The 17,991-nt window shown below is 58.1% G+C and overlaps 1 protein-coding gene across 14 annotated transcripts in view; it reads right to left on the bottom strand.

Moving 5' to 3' along the window:
• Positions 1-4,174: 4,174 nt before the first annotated feature.
• Positions 4,175-17,991, bottom strand: part of NF2 (NF2, moesin-ezrin-radixin like (MERLIN) tumor suppressor) — a 46,380-nt gene continuing 32,563 nt past the window's right edge. For 5 of the 14 annotated variants that reach the window (XM_080628411.1, XM_080628417.1, XM_080628418.1 and 2 more), the window contains 4 exons: positions 17,196-17,351; positions 16,722-16,852; positions 14,710-14,869; positions 4,175-5,196 (listed from right to left, as the gene is read on the bottom strand). In XM_080628411.1, coding sequence (XP_080484537.1) covers positions 5,146-5,196; positions 14,710-14,869; positions 16,722-16,852; positions 17,196-17,351 — 498 coding nt within the window. In that variant the 3' untranslated portion in view covers positions 4,175-5,145. Of the gene's footprint in view, positions 5,197-13,151; positions 13,197-14,709; positions 14,870-16,721; positions 16,853-17,195; positions 17,352-17,991 lie in introns of those variants that run through there. The other 9 variants (XM_080628421.1, XM_080628414.1, XM_080628420.1 and 6 more) reach the window with 7 other exon arrangements.

The raw sequence follows: 17,991 nt of genomic DNA, 5'->3' as shown, positions 1-17,991 counted from the left end.
TCGGATCCTGCCCCGGCGGTGCCGGGCTGAGTGCTCGGGGAGCTGGAGGGGCACAGGGAGAGGGGTGGTGGGGTCCCTGCGGCGTCCCGGGTCCCCCCACATGGCACGGGGCAGTTGTCACCCCAAGGTGCCCAGATGTTGTCCCCCATCACCCAGAGGTCCTCACATGCAGCACTTGGACATCGTCACCCCAAAGGCCCCGCACGGGGCACCCCGAGGTGCCCAGGCTGAGTGGGGTGACAGGGACCCTGTGGCCGGACCCCCTGCTCCTGCACCAGGGCAAAAACGAGCTGGAAAGAGGCACGAAGCCAGGCCTGGAGTGAAGCCCCCCCCAACCCCATCCCTACTCCCATTGTCCCCACTTCCCCTCAAGACTTGATCACATTTTTCACCCCATTTCTCGCTTTGTCGCTGGTTAATCCCAGCTCACACCAGGACTTCCCCCCCCCGTGCATCCTTCCCATGGCACCCACGTCCCTCTCTCCCCCATCTGCATTCCGGTACCCAGTCAGGGATGCTCCCAGCATCCAGGAGCTCCCACCTCCCGAGTCCCACTATCCGCTTGGCCGGGCCTGTCTGCCCTGGGTAGCTCTAAAGGCCCTGGCCCGGTGGGACGGGTCCGTCACGGTGTCCCCCGTGCCGGGGTGGCATCGCTCCAGCTGCCAAAGCCCCCGTTCCCCGATGGAAACGGCCTTTGGGGGGGCTGTGGTGGGAGGGAAGGGGCTGAGACAAGAGGACGATGTCCCCTGAGCCGTAATGGGGTGGGAAAGAGAAAAGGGGGATGCCTGGAGCCTCTCTGGTGCTCATCAGACACCGAGGATGCTCAGGAGCAGGCGGGAAACTGAGGCAGAGCCGGACGGGCTCCAGGTGCACAGGAATTTTGGAATGGGGATTTCCTGCCTCTCCAACCCCTCCAGTGAAACACACACAGCCCCCCCCAGCATCCCGCAGCAGCCCCGGCCCCGCAGCCCTTCCCTCATCCAACTCAGCGCTGCCGGGGTTTGCGGGCGAGCGGCAGCTCCCACATTCCCTGCGGGAGCATCGCCTGCGGCTCAACACCGGAGCTCCCCAAACCCCATCGCCCTTCCGCGCCCGTTGGGATTAACCCGCGGAGGGCCCTGGAGGCGGTGGAAAAGCGCCGCGGCCGCGCTCCCGCGCCGGGATTCCAGAACTGAACCAATCCCGATGCTCGGGCTCCAGGGACGCTTCCTGCGGGATGGCACCGCTCGGGGCCGATGGCACGGCCCGGGGGGGGATGCACGGCTCGGGGTGGCTTGGTCCAGCTCCATCCTCCCCCGGGCTCGGGTCTGGGGCTCACCCCCCTGCGCCCCGCGGGGAGTCTCCGGTGTCTGATAGCGGGGCTGAGCTCGCAGCGCGGAGCGGGAGGGCGCTGGTAACGTGAAGCGGTGCCCACCAAGGCAAAGCAGCCTCATTGGAAGTCTCCTCCTTCCTCGGCGGCTCAGGCTGCTCCCCGGGGTTAACGAAGTTGCCTCCCAATTAATTCTCCCTTTGCCCACCGGAGGCCCCGGGGTGGAAGCTCATTAATTCCTCCCCACGCACATCCCGGCAGGAACAACGCCGCATTCCCGGGCTCTTCCCCACGAATCCCGCAGGAGCCCGCTCTGCTCCGCAGCCACCGGGACCTGTCGGAGCATCCTTCCCTGCGGAGGGGGGATGCGGCCGCTTCATCCCGGCTCCGGCTGCTTCTTCCCGGGGGATGGAGGCGGGAGCAGGCACCGGCACGAGGGGAAAATGGGAATTAAACAACGGCTTAATCGCACTTGGAGCCGCGATCGGGGTCTCTGTGGGATCAACGCGGAGCCCCCGCTGTGTTTAAACTGAGCCGAGCCAGACATCCCCATCCCGCCCGGCCGCGCCGCTCTCTTCCTCATGGGATGAAGGCTGCGACCTTCCCCCGGTACAACCGCAGCCCCTTTGCTGCTCCCCTCACTTGTTTTGGGGGGAGAAGCTCGGGATTGGTTTCCTCAGACCTGGATGCTGGGTGGAGGCAGCGACGGCCCCAAATCCCAGGGATTTCAGCTTAAAACCCCAGGCTCTGGCAGGGGCTTTGCAGGTTTCCAGACTCCGGGATGTGCCCAATGCTCCTCTCCAGGATTCGTGGTATTCTCTTAGCTGTTCCTCTCACGATTCCCCCTTTATTTCACTCAGGGCAGGTCACTGCCACCTCTCCCACCATCCCTCCATCCCTTCCATGATGGCAGCACATTCCCAATGCTTGTGGGTGACACTGGAATTAGCAGATCCCACGAACGAGGAGGGAGAAGCATGATCCAGGCCCAGCATTTTGTGTCTCATTTGTGAGGATCTCCAGGTTCACATCCCAACATCAACACCTTCAGTTCCCTCAGGAACTAAAGGGGATGAGGATGGGAGTGAGGACATGGATGGGGATGGAGATGGGGTGGGATGGGGTTGGAGATGGCATGGGGATGGGATGGAGATGGATTAAAAAGGATGTGAGTGGGGAAACCCGGCACAGACGGGATGGTGCAAACCTGGGCTGGGTGCCCCCAAACCCCTGAGGACAACCCCATGGATAACGCAGCCCAGGGCAGCACCAGCGTCCCCCGGGATGCGGCACCGCTCACGCTGAGGGGACAGGAGCAGCCGGAGTGGCCCCTGTGTCACCCTGCAGCCACCGCTGGCACCGAGCTCTTGGAGGCACCGGAGCATCCATCCCCGGAGCTGCTGCTGCTGTCACTGGGCATTCACGGAGAGGGGCCTTAAATGAACCTTGATGGAAGGGAGGGATGGACAGAGCAGAGAGGTTATCCCAGTGCCAGATCCTGCTGGGAGGTGCCAGGAGCCAGGATCTGATGTAGCCGTGGCCATCCCTGCACTGGGATGATGTGTTCTGGGGCAAATCACATCCGTGCTGGGGGAGGCTCCAGGCAGCCGGTGCGGGTGGGAAGGGAAAGGGGAAGGATTTGAGAGCTCTGCTTCATTTGGGGTCTCAAAGGGGAAAATGGCCCCTCCATGGGAGGAGGGGAGACCTCTGCTTGGGAGAAACAGGATAAATGGAAGTGAGCCTGTTCTCAGCATCCCTGAAAAGGATGGGGCAGCCACAGCTTCTCTGGGCACCCTGGGCCAGCGCCTCAGCACCCTCACAGGGAAGAGCTTCTGCCTAAGAGCTCATCTCAGTCTCCCCTCGGGCAGGTTCAAGCCATTCCCCTTGGCCTGTCCCTACAGGCCCTTGTCCCAAGCCCCTCTCCATGTTTCCTGTAGCCCCTTTAGGCACTGGAGCTGCTCTCAGGTCTCCCCTTCAGGAGCCTTCTCTTGTCCAGGCTGCCCCAGCCCAGCTCTCTCAGCCTGGCTCCAGAGCAGAGCTGCTCCAGCCCTCGCAGCAGCTCCGTGGCCTCCTCTGCACCCTCAGCCCTTGCTCTCAGTGCGGGTGCTCAGTCCCGGTGTCCCCGGCACTGACAAAGGTGTTGAGCAGCCCAGCACCGACCCCTGAGGACACCTTTTGCCACCGGTCCCCACTTGGACCTTGAGCCATTGACCACAACTCCCAATGCCTGCTCCATCCATCGCACCCCAGGCAGAGCTGCCCAGGGCTCACCAACACCCGTGACCCGGCCCCGAGCACCCACCCTTGTGCCAGGGCACCCCCTGCACCCCAACACGGGTGCACCTCCCTGCCTCACCCCCCCGTGCAAGCACCCGTGTGCAGGAGCCCTTCCCTTGCACAAACCTCCCCATCCCCATGGACCTGCTGCTGGCGCAGGGATCGACCATCACTGAGCCCACTGAGTGGGCTGGGGGCCGCGAGCAGCCCCCCAAGGTGGAGTCCTGCCCGTTCCCGGGGTGTTTGGCACGGATGGGGGTTCAGTGGGGTCCCAGAGGGGTTTTACCCATAGCTCAAACCTGGAGGACAACGTGGATGTGCTCCACATTGCAGGCAGGCTGAAAGCAGCTCCAGGGACGGCAAACACGGGGGCTGATCCTGGCGAGGGGAAGGACAAGCAGGGATGGAGGAGCCCCAAGGGGAGAGGAGGACCCCGGAGGGATGGGAGCAGGGACCCATCCCACAGGGAGCTGCTGGAGGGATCCCAGGGCTGCGCTCCCCCTGCTGTTAAGTGCGGCAGTGAAGGGCTCCGTGAGGCTTTTCCCAAAGAAAGGAAGACCAAGCGCGTCCCAGCTGCCCCTCCTTAGCGCTTTGGAGCTTTATTAAAACCAGGAGAAAACGGTTATTCCTTCCGAGGACGAGTCCAGGGCAATGGGAATGCGGCCGGTGCCAGGCCACAGCCATCCGGATGGCAGCCACGAGCCGGAATTCCATCCCAGGCTGTGTGGTTTTAAATAAGGAGAGTTCCCTCCGGCCATCCCGGTGCAGCCGGAGGTCAGGAGAGGTTGTGGGAGCGAGGAACTGGGCTCCTGGGGCAGCTCTGGGGTAAACCCCAGCGGGAAGGGAGGTGTCCCCCGAGCAGGGTTTGGGATAGAGCCATGGAGGAAAGGTCAGAGCATCCCCATTCTGCTGCTGCCGGCAGGGCAGAGCTGTGGGCAAAGGCACCCGTGTGGGGACAGGCAGGAGCAGGCAGGAGCAGGCAGCCCTGGCTCCGTTCACGGTCTGCAGGACAAAGGAGGCTCCGTGTGGTTGGCACCGGCTGCTCTCCTGCTCCAAACCCCTTGCAAGGTGGAGGAGGATGAGGAGGAGACCTTCACCCCCCTCCTGCCACTGCCTCCGCTCCCCAGGGAAGCAGCATCCCCATGGACCGCGGCCCCGCTCCGCCTGCGCCAGCCCTGATTTGCAGCGCTCCGCTCGGACATGCTCTGGGTTCCTAATGGAGCTCCAGGCACCGGGAGAAGGCAGCCGGAGGGATGGGATCCCCATCGGCACGAAGGCAGCGGGGCATGGCCATAGCGCCAGCCCCAGCGCTGGGAGAAAGCCGGGGGGGGGGCCGAGCCAAGGGAATACACTGGAAAAGTAAGGAAAAAGCTGGAAATAAGGGGGAAAAGAGGGGGATGGATGGATGCTAAGGCAGAGACCATCGCACAGTCCGGGGGCAGCGGGCCCCGTGTCCATCGGTGTCTCCCGGGGGTGATGCCCGGCTCCCAGCCCCAGCTGGGCACACGATCCCAAGGGAATTGCCGGTGGCAGCAGCGGTGCGGAGCGCGGGTCGCTCCCTACAGCTCCTCGAAGAAGGCCACACGGGACTTGGTGCTCTGTAGGGTGAGCTGCAAGAGAGCAGAGGGGGTGAAGGGCAGCGGATGAGCCCCTCGCACCGGGCTGCACACGGAGGCAGCTGCTGCCTGGATCCCCCCATCCCTGCCCTTGGAAACACCAGGGAAGGCGGAAGCGGGAATGTCGCACAGGCTGAGCAGCCTCAAGCACAGCCCAAAGGAGAAGCCCAGGGGACAATGGCACCTTCTCTGTCTGCTGAGGGGCTGCAGACCCAGTTAACACCATTAACGTGGCTGTGGGATACACGGGAGCCTGGAGCAGCCCTGGGCATGGGATTGTGCCCCTGGGGTCCAGCACTGCCCTTCCCTGCCTTGTCCTGATGGTGAGCAAAGCTGGAGGCCAAGGGGAATGGCTTTAACCTGCCCGAGGGGAGACTGAGATGAGCTCTTAGGCAGAAGCTCTTCCCTGGGAGGGTGCTGAGGCGCTGGCCCAGGGTGCCCAGAGAAGCTGTGGCTGCCCCGTCCCTGGCAGTGTTCAAGGCCAGGTTGGACACAGGGGCTTGGAGCAAGCTGCTCCAGTGGAAGGGGTCCCTGCCCGTGGCAGGGGTTGGAGCTGGAGGAGCTTTCAGGTCCTTTCCAACCCATTCAGGCTGGGGTTCTATGGGAAACAACCTCCATCCGCCTCTGGGCCAGCCAAGCCCATCACGTCCTGTGCTCACACCCAACCCACCCCATCACTGTCACTGGGGTCACCAGGAGTGCCTGGTGACCACAGCCCAGCTCAGCACCACACTGGGCTCACACCTTCCCCCTGCCCCGGGGCCTCCCCTCCATCGCACAGGAGAGCCCCGGCCTGCAGGAATGACCGTGTCCTTGGAGCCACGGCTCCGCAGGACCTGGAAGCCCAGCGTGGAGAAGCTCTCCAAGAAACAACAACCCACGGAGAGGAAAAGCATCCTCATGGCGAGGAGGCAGCGGTGGTCACTGAGGAGCACCCCGGGAGCGTGGTGGGGAGGTGCCACCTTCCAGGCAGCTGCTGCATCACCGCGCCAGGAGCTGGCCAAAGCAGGCGGCTCAGTGCCCGGCTCCCTCGGAGCGGGATGAAGCAGCCAAAGCTTCCGCTGGGAACGCCGGTTCTGCTGAAGCAGGAATCCTCGGATCACGTTACTGTGAGTTCAGCCCCGCGGTGGAGCTGCCAAGAGCTTCCCCCCCCCCTTCCCTGCTTCCCTCTCGGCCTTCCCTCGGTAATTCCTGCACGGCTCTAATGCCACTCGGAAACATCCCTACTGCAGAGGCACTGCCTGCAGGGCTTTAATACCCTTTGCTGGCAGCATCTCCTGGGCCGGGGCTGGCTCTGCTCCCCCTCCAGCGCTGGATGAGACGGGACAGGCTCTGGGTGCTGTGGGCAGCTCTTTGCCTCCCCTCCGAGCCCCAGGCTCCAAGAGAAGGCAGGCACCCCCAAGGAGGAGCGTTCCCCACCAGCTTCCTGACAGCCCACACGGAGCCATCCCTTCTGCAGGCGGGATGGGGAATCAAAGCTCCCCACTCCTCCAGCCCGCGGTGCTGCTCCATTAAAGCACAGCAAGGGGAGCTGCCCCCCAGGAGCCCCCCAGCAACCTCAGTGCTCCAATGGGGAAAAGAAGGGAGCCAACTGCTGAGGCAGGGAGGGAAGATGCTGCCCTCAGGCTCAGAAGAAGATCTGACTGCTCCGAGCCCGCTTCTGCCTTCAGTTACACGCAGCTCCCTGTTAATCCCCCCCCCCCCGTGCTTCCATGGCCCTGGGGTACCTCAAAGCACTGCTGGGGAAGACAGGGAGGCAGAGCCCTGAGGGCACCCAGCACAGGCACATGGAGGCACAGGAGATGCAGCCCTGCTCCATCGCCAGGAGCCTTCACCCGTGGCTTTCAGAGGCTCATGGATGTGGATATTTTCACCCCTCCAGGGAAACTGAGGCACGGGAGGAGCAGCTCAGCTGTGGGCACACAGGGAGCAGAGATGGGTCTTGAGGAGATGGGGTCCTGCAGAGAGGGGTGAGAGCAGCTTCCCAAGAGGACCATGTGCACCCCACGGGTGCAGTGCTGGTTCTTCTGCCCATCCATGTCCCTAGAGAGGAGCCTCTGGCTCCTCTGGCACCCCCAGGAACCCGCAGGGTGTTAGAAGAGCTCCACACAAGTGGGGTCAGGCACAGCTGGGATATTTCCCCTTAGCAGGAGCTGGGTTGTTGCTGAGGCCTCGGTGGTGCCTTGGCCAGAGGAAGGGGACACCAGCTTCAGGCTGCTCTGCCCTCACCACCCAGCAGCAGCTCCGGCACTGGGAACGGGGCTGCTCTCTCCTCACCTCTGGCTGCAGTCATGAACGAACAGGGAGCAAAGGAAGCCTGCTCTTGGCTGCACCCTGCCTCCAGCACTGATGCTATGCTCTGTCCAGAGGGAACACTCCCCCTCCCTTTACCTCTCTTTTCCTTGTTTTCTCTCCCCTCCAGCAAGGGCAGCCCTGGGTGAGCTCTGCCACCCGCACATGCTGGGGTCTCAACAGCAACCTGAGGGATCACAGACTCATAGAACAGTTTGGGCTGGAAGGGACCTTCCAAGCTCATCTGGTCCAAGCCCTGCAATGAGCAGGGACATCTTCAATGAGGCCAGGTTGTTCAGAACCACAGCCAGCCTGGCCTGGAATGTCCGCAGGGATGGGGCAGCCACCACCAATCTGGGCAGCCTGTGCCAGTGCCTCAGCATCCTCACTGTAAAGGATTTCTTCCTCATCCAGCCTGAACCTCCCCTCCTCCAGTTCAAACCCATCACCCCTGGACCCCTGGCAACAGGCCCCGATAAAAAGTCTCTCCCCTTCTTTCCTGCAGCCCCTTCAGGCACTGGAGCTGCTCTCAGGTCTCCCCTTCAGGAGCCTTCTCTTGTCCAGGCTGCCCCAGCCCAGCTCTCTCAGCCTTTCCCCACAGCAGAGGGGCTCCATCCCTCTGACCATACCTGTGTCCATGGACCCTCTCCAACAGGTCCGTGTCTTTCCTGTACTGAGGACCCCAGAGCTGGACGCAGGACTGCAGGGGGGTCTCCCCAGAGCAGAGAGGGGCAGGATCCCCTCCCTGCGGATACGCTGCAGGAAGATGGGCAGAGCCAGGGGAAGCTCCTTGGGGTAGTGAGCCCCACGGCAGCCGGATCTATCCCCCCCCCCCAGCCCTGCAGCCCAGCTCGCTCCTCATCTCCTTTGGGCTGCAAAAGCAGGAGCTCTGCAGGGAAATCCCATTCCCTCATGCAGGAGCAACTGGGTTTTCCCTATTGTTTTCCACACTGGGCCATGGAAGCGAGGAGAGCACAGGCCTGCTCCAGCCTCTCCCTAAGGTGGCACCCAGCACCTCCGCTAACTCTCTGCACCCTCTGCCCAGCCAGGCAAGGAGAAACACATCTCCATACCAGTAGCACAGCGTTCTGCAGGCAAGGGGAGTGATTAAGAGCGAGTTACATCCTTGTCAGTGCAGAGAGGGGGGAAAAATTGATTTACAAGCAGTATTATGATAATCTGCTTCCTGCAGGAGGGAGGGAGGCTCCACAACGCACTACCACAGCAGCAAAGGAAATTCAGAGAGAGAGACAGAGCGCAGTGAAGCAGCCAGAGCTCCAATGAAGCAAAAGCCAAGGAAGCAGAGAGTGCCCCTCGCTGCATTCCTGCGCCGGGGTTCCTCTGAGCCCGTTTCACCCCGGGCTGCGGGGCTCATTTGAGTTAAGGACATCAAACCAACACAAGCGACCCAACCAGTGCCTCCAAGCCCACGTGGTGTGGAGGGTAACCCAGGAACTGCAGCACACACAAGTGCCGCTGCCCCCCTGTGCGCTGCAGGCAGGAGAAGGGGGCTCAGATCCCATCGGAGCAGGGAGAGGTTTAAAATGCCTCATTCCCCAGTCCATCCTGCAGTGCCTGGAGCAGGGGGGGACCCGTGCCACCCCCAGCAGTGTTCCCTCACCCCATGCGCTGCGGGGACATCTCCCTGCTGCTGGCAGGGAGAGCTACGATCCTGCCAACTCGCCACCCGGTGCTGCATTCCATAAATCCTCTTTATTCCCCTCCCTGCTCCCCTGAATGTCCTTCTCCATCCCTGCCCACTCCTCAGGCCCCAGCAGCCAGGTGGACCCTTCACTTCCCCTATTCCATTGTGAAGCCAAACCCTTCCTGTTGCTCCCTCCCCAGCTCTCTCCCTCCCACGCTGCCGGGTGCTCTCTCCCCAGCCCCACTTTCCCCCGGCCCCCAATGCTTTGATGAGCACATTTAAAAGACAGAAGATGATGCTCCATCTGAAGGAAACGCTTTTCAAAGGCTGCCACAAAAATAGCTGATAGGCCTGACGTTCCCTGGTTTCCTTTGGCTCCTCGTAAACAAGGCACGGAGCTGCCGTGTCCCAGTTTAGCTGCCAAGGAGTTTCACTTCCCAGCTCTGAGGAGAACCAGGGCAGAGAGGAAAGGAAGTTGGCAGGGACATGGCCTGGCACACATGGGGATGTGAGGACCAGATCCACACAGGATGAGCATCCATCTCCTCTCACACCTGGGGAAATGGGTGCCTGGAGGTGTCCAGAGCAGCACTGCTCCCCAGGGATGTCCCAGCTCTCACCTGCATCCCAGGTGGGTGCCAGGCGCAGTGAGAAGCCAGCATCCTGGCTCAGGGCTTCTCTGAGCCCTCACGGCTCCCAAAGGGAATGGGAATGGGGGGAATCACCAGTGCTGCTGCTCGTGTGTGGGCTCTGCAGCAGCAGCCTGCCCCTGTGCTGCTGGGAGTGCAGCAGACAGTGACACCAAGGCAGTGCTGCATGAGGCTAAGAGTACCTCATAGAAACACAATGCCAGCCTGGTTTGTGTTGGAAAGGACCTTAAAGCTCATCCAGCTCCAACCCCTGCCACGGGCAGGGACACCTTCCACTGGAGCAGCTTGCTCCAAGCCCCTGTGTCCAACCTGGCCTTGAACACTGCCAGGGATGGGGCAGCCACAGCTTCTCTGGGCACCCTGCTCCCTCCTTTTGCCCTTCCTAGAGCAACAGGTCTTGTGCTGGTCCCTTCCTGACACAGGATGAAGCTCCAGAGGCACAATAACCTTTTCCATGTCCCCAGCAAACCACCAGAGCAAAGCAGACCCACTTCATGCAGGGGAGGCTGCAGGTCCCAGAAGGGGACAGGAGAGGGAGGGAGGCTGCAGGAGATGACAGAGACCCCACAGACTTGATGAAGTCAAGGGACACGTTCTAGCGATCCCTAGCAAGATGCCAGCCAGGCACAGCTGGAACAGAGGGACGCTGCCTGCCCCACTGTGAAACCCTTCAGCCTGTCCTGATGATGAAGTAGCCTCCTGGCATTTGGTGGTGGCACAGCAGCTTCCTATCTCCATCATGTAGAGACTCAGATGGCAGTGCCCATCACTAAATCACCAGTGTCCTTATACTGCTGTAGAGGACAACCCAGAGCACAGCTTGAAGGTGAAAGGAATGAAGATAAGCCTGCAGATGAGTCCACATTGCTCTGCCTCCCTCGCCCCTCCGTGCTTGGCAGCCAGGAGCTGCTCATTGCCTGAGCCTGAAGGGGACGTGGTAGAACATGACTGTTCATGGCCCAAATGATGGAGGAAGCCCAGAGGAGTCTACTGGTGATAAAGCAGATTTGAAGCAGCTTATCCAAACCTCAACAATCCTGCACTGCCTGAGGGCAACACTGCATCACCACCAGGATCAGCCAGGGCTGGAACCAGCAACAGCCCACCCATGTCCAATGGCCCCCATGGGCACCACAGTGCTGGCCCTCAGGAGCAAGCTCCAGCCTCAGGAGAAGCCTGCATCTGAGGAAAAGGCAGGAGCCACGTGACAGCCTGGCAGGGAAAAGCCAAGCCTGCCTGGGGAAGGACCAGAGAGCTGCTCAAAGCCAAAGCTGCTTGTCTGGGAACAGCCTGGAGATTTGCATACTTCAAAGGGCTTAAATCACAGTAAATAAGCATGACAGTGCAAGAAGAAAGCAAGTGCAATGAAAGACCTGATTGTGGTTTCAGCAGCAGCCTGTCCTGGGAGCTTCCCTGCTCTGGAGGAGGCGAGGAAGAACTGGGTTTTTCCATCTCCTACCACAGCCTAAGTGGCAAAAGCTCCCGAAGCCAAGTGAGCTGGATCAGCAGCACCAGCCCATGGTGGAGAGGAGATGAGGCTCCAGCTGAGGTGCTTCTGCTGCGCCCACAGGGCTCATAAAGAGGATTAGCACCATAACCATGTAATTACTCAGGACAAACTCTGCAGGTGTCTTCAAAGGCAGGCATGGAACCGCGGAGGTGACATCCTGGTTGAACCACGGGGGCTCCTCCCAGCATCGAATCCCTCCCGGCTGCTGGATGGATCTCATCACAAACTGCCAGGGCTCCACCTCACCTCCCTGTGTTTGGCTGCCATGAGGCTCCTCAAGCCAGTCGGGACAGGGCAGTGGGAAACTACAGCCAGCCTGCCCCAGAGAGACATCCAAGGTGACCCAGACCTGCAGGGTCACCCCTCGTTTTAGCCTCTTCCCCAAGGAAATGCTGAACAGGGAGAGTGGCCCCTCCTGGGAACATCTGCAGCTCCCCAGAGAGCACCTTGTGGGCACAGACTCCTAACTTGAGTGATTTACAGCCCTGGAATCACAGAGCACAGAATGATTTGGGTTGAAGGGACCTTAAAGCTCATCCAGTCCCAACCCCTGCCACGGGCAGGGACCCCTTCCACTGGAGCAGCTTGCTCCAAGCCCCTGTGTCCAACCTGGCCTTGAACACTGCCAGGGATGGGGCAGCCACAGCTTCTCTGGGCACCCTGGGCCAGCGCCTCAGCACCCTCACAGGGAAGAGCTTCTGCCTAAGAGCTCATCTCAGTCTCCCCTCGGGCAGGTTAAAGCCATTCCCCTTCGCCATTTCCTCCCGTAGCACTGCCACTGAAGCCTCACCAAACCCCAGGAGTGTGCAAGAACCACAGTCAAGGAGAGAAATACAAAGCAGCTTCCCCAAACTCATCCTCCCAGTGGAGGGAGCTGATCTCTGCCTGTGGCTTGAGGGCAAATCCTCAGAGGAAAGCAGGCTCTGGAAAGAAAACACATTTAACAGAGCCAGTGCTGTGCTGAAGGAGGCAGAGGCGTCACAGGCAGGCAGGGTGTCCCAGGCACGATGGTGACCAGCAGCTCCAACACAGTCCCCTGGACCACCCCACTGCAGCCTTGCAGACACTGCCTGTCCTCAGCAGCCTGCTCCACGTGCCTGTGATGCTCCTCAGGCAGGCAGATACGGACACCACGTGCTGCTCCACTCCAAGAGGGAGGGCTGTGTTTTCAGCCAGTTATGCCAGCTTTGGCAGCAAAGAGTTGCTGGGGTTGGTTTGGTTTTAAATCCTGAATTTCTCCCTGCAGCAAACAAGGGCGAAAGTCCTGGTTTCCTTCATTAAAGAAATCTTCAAAGGCCACCCTGCACCTCCCCTGGATTCCCAGCCACCAGCAGCACAGCAAAACAGGTGTGGTGAATTATTCAAAGGACAACAGGAATGGCTTTAACCTGGAGAGGGGAGACTGAGATGAGCTCTTAGGCAGAAGCTCTTCCCTGTGAGGGTGCTGAGGCGCTGGCCCAGGGTGCCCAGAGAAGCTGTGGCTGCCCCATCCCTGGCAGTGTTCAAGGCCAGGTTGGACACAGGGGCTTGGAGCAAGCTGCTCCAGTGGAAGGGGTCCCTGCCTGTGGCGGGGGTTGGAGCTGGAGGAGCTTTAAGGTCCCTTCAATCCAAACCAGGCTGGGATGCTGTGATTTAAGCCTGTGCCGTGCTGCATGGGCTCCCTGTGGGGACAGGCACAGCGAGCCCAGTCTCACCAGCACCACCACAGCGCTCTGTGGTGCGGGAGGAGGTCACAGGGTGGCAGCAAGAGGAGCTGGCCAGAGCAGTGTGCATTGCAGGCAGGCTCATGCAGGGGTTAGTGTGACAGGCAGCGACCCCAGCACCCCACGCAGAGTACCTTGGAATAACCTACTTGGAAGTCTCAAATGCAGATAGGTCTTCTGCCCTGGGCTTGAGGCTAAACCAGCAAAATAAAATGAACAACAAGAAGAAAGAATCCTCTGTGAGATGAGTAATGTCAGGTCATTTGTGCAACCTGTCCAGCTTGCCAAGAGCACTGAAGTGATCAGCAGCAGCCAGGTGGGGCAGAGGGCTGGTATTACTGAAGTATTGTTAAACTGCTATTCCATTTCCAGCCTCACAGCTGCCTTCTCATCACAACCACCAAGACAAAAGCCCTCCTGACCTCCTGGTGCCATGCACAAAAGCAGGCTGTAATTGTATTCTGATATGCTCCCCTAATGACTATTATTTCCAACCTCTGCTCCGCCAGTGAAGGTGCAGGAGCTGGGCAGCCTCAGATCCCTCCTGAAGGGATTGGACAGGACAAGACTCCAGCTTCAAAGGAATGAAGAGTGGCTGCACAGTCCCAATTAGAGTGATGAGCCCTGACAGGCACTGAAATGATGGCCCAGGCACCTTCTTTAAGTGAGACAAATGGGACCATCAGCTCACTATGAACTTGTCTCTGTCAGAAGTGAAAATTTACCATTTTCCACTTAAACGGAGGACTGAGCACGGAGACAAACCCCATTGGGAGCAGCAACGTCTTCAGCTTCTACAGCGACAAAAGGGTTGGGAAGATTCTCTACTTTGGTGGGACAGGAACCCAAATAGCTCAGGGCTAGCGCAGTGAAGTGAGACCCGCTAGATCCATGTTCCTGCCCCAATTCAGTGATCATAAACTTCCAGCCATGAAAGCTGGCATCAACTGGTATTTCCAAAGCCTTTCAGCCCTAACTCTCAGCTGGGAGTAGTAAAGAGGGAAGAATCTGGTTTCAAACCCTGGAGTTGTTACCCCAGCCTGCATCCCATGCCATACAGCTTTCCAGATCCCTCTCCAGGTGTGATCCCTGGGCTAGCAGACCCAGCACCCTAAATGTGAGCACCCCGACAGGACTTGTAGAGGCAGGTGGTTCCAGGGTCCACAGCACTGGGAGCAGACATCTCACTCCCCCCTACTAGTGAAAGGTTTGGCTGTTAGTATTGAAAGCTGCACTACAGGCTGCTGGAGAACAGATTAAGAGAGAGGATGAGGCTTTTGGCTTTTTCTGCTGAGCACCCAGGAGCGTTTTTGCCCTTATTATTCACCAGACAAGCTCAGTGTTCGCTTCCTTGCAATGCTTGTAGGGAACAGTTGCAACAGGCAGATGGGGCTTTTCCTGTTCCTGAGGTCACTAGGGTGGTGATCCCTTCTAACAGCATCCCTGTTCAGCAAGACCTTCACAACTCGAGGCCTCTGCATCCCTTCACACAGCACTGAAGAGACAAGGTTTGGCTGTGGCAAACGTCAGCCAGAACATGACACTCCCTGCCCCCTGGTTCAAAGCTGAGCAGCTAGGGAAGGAAGCCTAAATCAAAGAGTTTTATTATACCAACTTGTGCAAAAGCTAACCCAGACAAAAGGGCTCTGTTGTGGTTGGGTTTAAAGGGTTTCATCAGGCGAGATACAAACTGGAGCCCTCCGATACCTTTTTGATAGTGTTGTGCTTGCTGTTGCCCCGGCTGGCGTTCTCGTTGTGCAATATATCCAGAGCTGTCTCCCTCTCCTTTAGCTTCAGTGCCTCAATTTCAGTCTTCAGCTCGTTCAGCTGCTCCTGGAGGTGTTTGCTCTTCTCCATGTACTCCACCCTAGCACACACAAAGAGTCCTGTGTTAGGCCAGGGTGACACGATACAGTGATAACAGAATGATAACAGGAAAACCTTCTCTCTGTTACTCCCAATGTGTGGAACTGAAACCAGCCTGAGCAATGATGGGGTTGTGATTAAAATGGGACCCAGGCAGCTGACCCAGGAACAAAACTAAGTAACATTGCTGTATGAAAGGATAAAGGCAGGCTGGAGCTGCTGGATGGTATTTGTAAGTCTCCCCATCCCTGCATGAAGCTGCACCATGACATTACACGTCTCAGCCTACAAGGGAGCGGTTTTAGCTCTTTCCACTGCTCCACTCCACCGCACTCTCTCCCAAAGCCAGCTCCCAAACTCAAAGGCACGAATCCTACCCGTAAGGAAGGACCCTGCTGTACTGACTTCGCATGTTTTGGAAGGATTTAGCTTGTGAATTGTGTGGGAGCAAGCACTGCCCCCAGAATACCAGGTATCTCTTAGACACACGGCATGCCTGGGAGAGACAGAGGTCTCCCAAAAACAGAAGGGAAGGAAAAAAGCAAACCCAGTTCTCAGGACTGGGCCCTCACAGCCTTCCGTGCTGAAGCATCAACTGGAGGAAAATCACACCATGCCAGCCTTGTACCCATGATGAAACACCGAAAGGCAGGGCAAAGCTCCAGCAGACCAACAAGAACCCTCTCCGAGAGCCAAGATTTGCAGTGAGCTTTCTCTCCACACCAGAGGAAGCAGAACAATCCCAGAGAAGACAGCACAAGATGCTGCTGCTTTCAGGATTTGGCAGAGCCAAGCTCTTCCTGCTGAGGAGAGCAGGATGACCCAGTTAACAACCTGGGTACACAAGCAGGAATTAGCCCCTTCTTTTCAGCTTCTTTTTCCTTCTGGCCTTAGGAAGAGTTTTAACCTCTGTTTCCAGCACAGGGGGCTCTTATTCCACACACAGGAGAGGGTACTGAGCAGAGGCAATGTAAACCATCCCTCTGGGATCCAGGGGTGCTTCAATCCTGCTCTGGGAAGTTTTGGCCAGAGCGCTATGGCAGAGCCCTTTCAGCTTTGATCTACAAGCCAGTCGATGCACAAAGGATATTATTACTATAGAGATTAAAATCAGATCTGCTTTGATTTCTGCTCGATCTGTCACGTTGAAGGCTACACTCACACCCTCAGGAAAACACAAGATCAAAGCTCAGAATCAAATCCAAACTTGCTTGTGTGCACTTTTTATATAGGAACATGACACAGATTCCAGGAAAAAGGGGTTAAAGCCCCCTCAGCACACACTGCAGCTCCCTTCCATTCTCTGGACACTCTGCACATGCAGGAGCACCAGCCTGCCACAGCTCAGCGCACCAGCAGCCAGGCTGCTGTTAACCTTCTATCAAGATGAACAGTTCAAGCCTAAACAAGAGCCAGGATAATCTTATGGAGAGGAATCCCTGGTGCCCCCAACGTAAGAAGCTGTTGGAGCAAATCCAGAGAAGCTGTGGCTGCCCCATCCCTGGCAGTGTTCAAGGCCAGGTTGGACACAGGGGCTTGGAGCAAGCTGCTCCAGTGGAAGGGGTCCCTGCCCGTGGCAGGGGTTGGAAATGGAGGAGCTTTAAGGTCCCTTCCAACCCAAACCAGGCTGGGATTCTATGAATCAACGGTGCAGGGCTCAGCACGCTTAAACCTGCCTTTAAGCAGGCAGCAGGCAGCAGAGCTACTAATCCAGAAGGAATCCAAAAGGCTTCTCTCCCCTTTTCACCTCACACTGGTGCTTGTCTGGTACTTAAAAACTACATTCAGCACCCATCCAATTCCTCCCACTACAACCGAGGCACAAATCCCAGTGCTGGACACATGCCACATACTTCTCTTTCTCTATTTCCATCGAAAGCCTCTTCATGTCAGTATCCTTGAAGTCAAAAGACAGGCTCTCACTGATGAGGTTGAAGCTTGGCAGGTCAGTAGGCAGTGCTGTTGTACTTGAGTTCATAGACTGCTAAAGAGAGAGTACAGATTAATCCCTCTTGGCACACAAATGTTCCTATAGCAAATGTTCTGTAACAGAGGTAAAAATCAGAGCAGCAACTAAGCCCTCACAACAACATGCTGCTTGCTAATGCTGTAGTCAGGGTCTGAACTGGTACTCACACAGGTAACACCACACTCTTCTTGGGGCTGGGTGTATTCTACCTTGCTGAGAGCTGAACTAGAAGGACCTCATGATTTGTATGGGGAAAGGGAAGGGGCACGTGTGGATGAGCTTTAAGGTCTCTTCCAACCCTAAACAGGTTGGGATTCCTGATGTGACACAGCCCACGACCCTGTTTGTCTGAACCAACCTCTGACTTTCTGGAGAACAGATTATGAGGCTGCTCTTCTGCTGGTGATCTTTTAACACAGGAGATGGTGAGCACACCGAGCACTGGATCAGCTTGAAGAACCCCCTGCTCCATTTCCAATTTGCTCTTCCATTCTATTGTTCCTTTGGGGCTCCGCTAGTAAAGAGGAGAAAGACACCTCCTGCCTTCAAAATCTATTGACAGAACTTCGGAAAATCAAGGTTTTATCGCTGCTGTGCCACTTAAAGTCAGTCAGAAGCTGCCTTTTGAGAGACATCTGACAGCTATTTAACGTTAGAGACTTAAAAAGCACAAGCTGTGAACAGTGGCAATGCCAGATCCTGTATGACAGCAGAGTCCTGCACTTCACAGCTCCCCACAGTGTGAGCAAAGAGCAACGTAACCCCAAGGGTTAACTCAGGCAGCAGTTCCAGCAAGGACCATGGGGATGCACCAATGCTCCAGGTGTTCAGGAACCACTGCCAGATTCAGCTGGAAATGCAGAGATAACACAGGGAATTGCTCCTTGCACTGGAGCAAGGATTTGGGACTCCCTCCCTCCTGCAGGATGCTGAGATACCCCCCATTGACACACACACACTGCCAGGGCCTCACGTTTCATCTTCCCCTAAAAAAACAACCCTTCTCTCAGTCCAAACCCCTGTCACACCTCTAACGAAGGGGCTCATGCCCAGCAGAGGAACAGCATCCTGCCTCCAGGCATCACTCTGCTCCTGCACTACGCTTGATGAGGTCGCAAGCAGCAGCGCACGTCAAGGATCTGAGTCACAGCTGC

The sequence above is a fragment of the Psittacula echo genome (genome assembly GCF_963264785.1).
Source record: "Psittacula echo genome assembly, chromosome: 13".
NCBI lineage: Eukaryota > Metazoa > Chordata > Aves > Psittaciformes > Psittacidae > Psittacula > Psittacula echo.
This window is presented reverse-complemented; position numbering and strand designations above follow the sequence as displayed.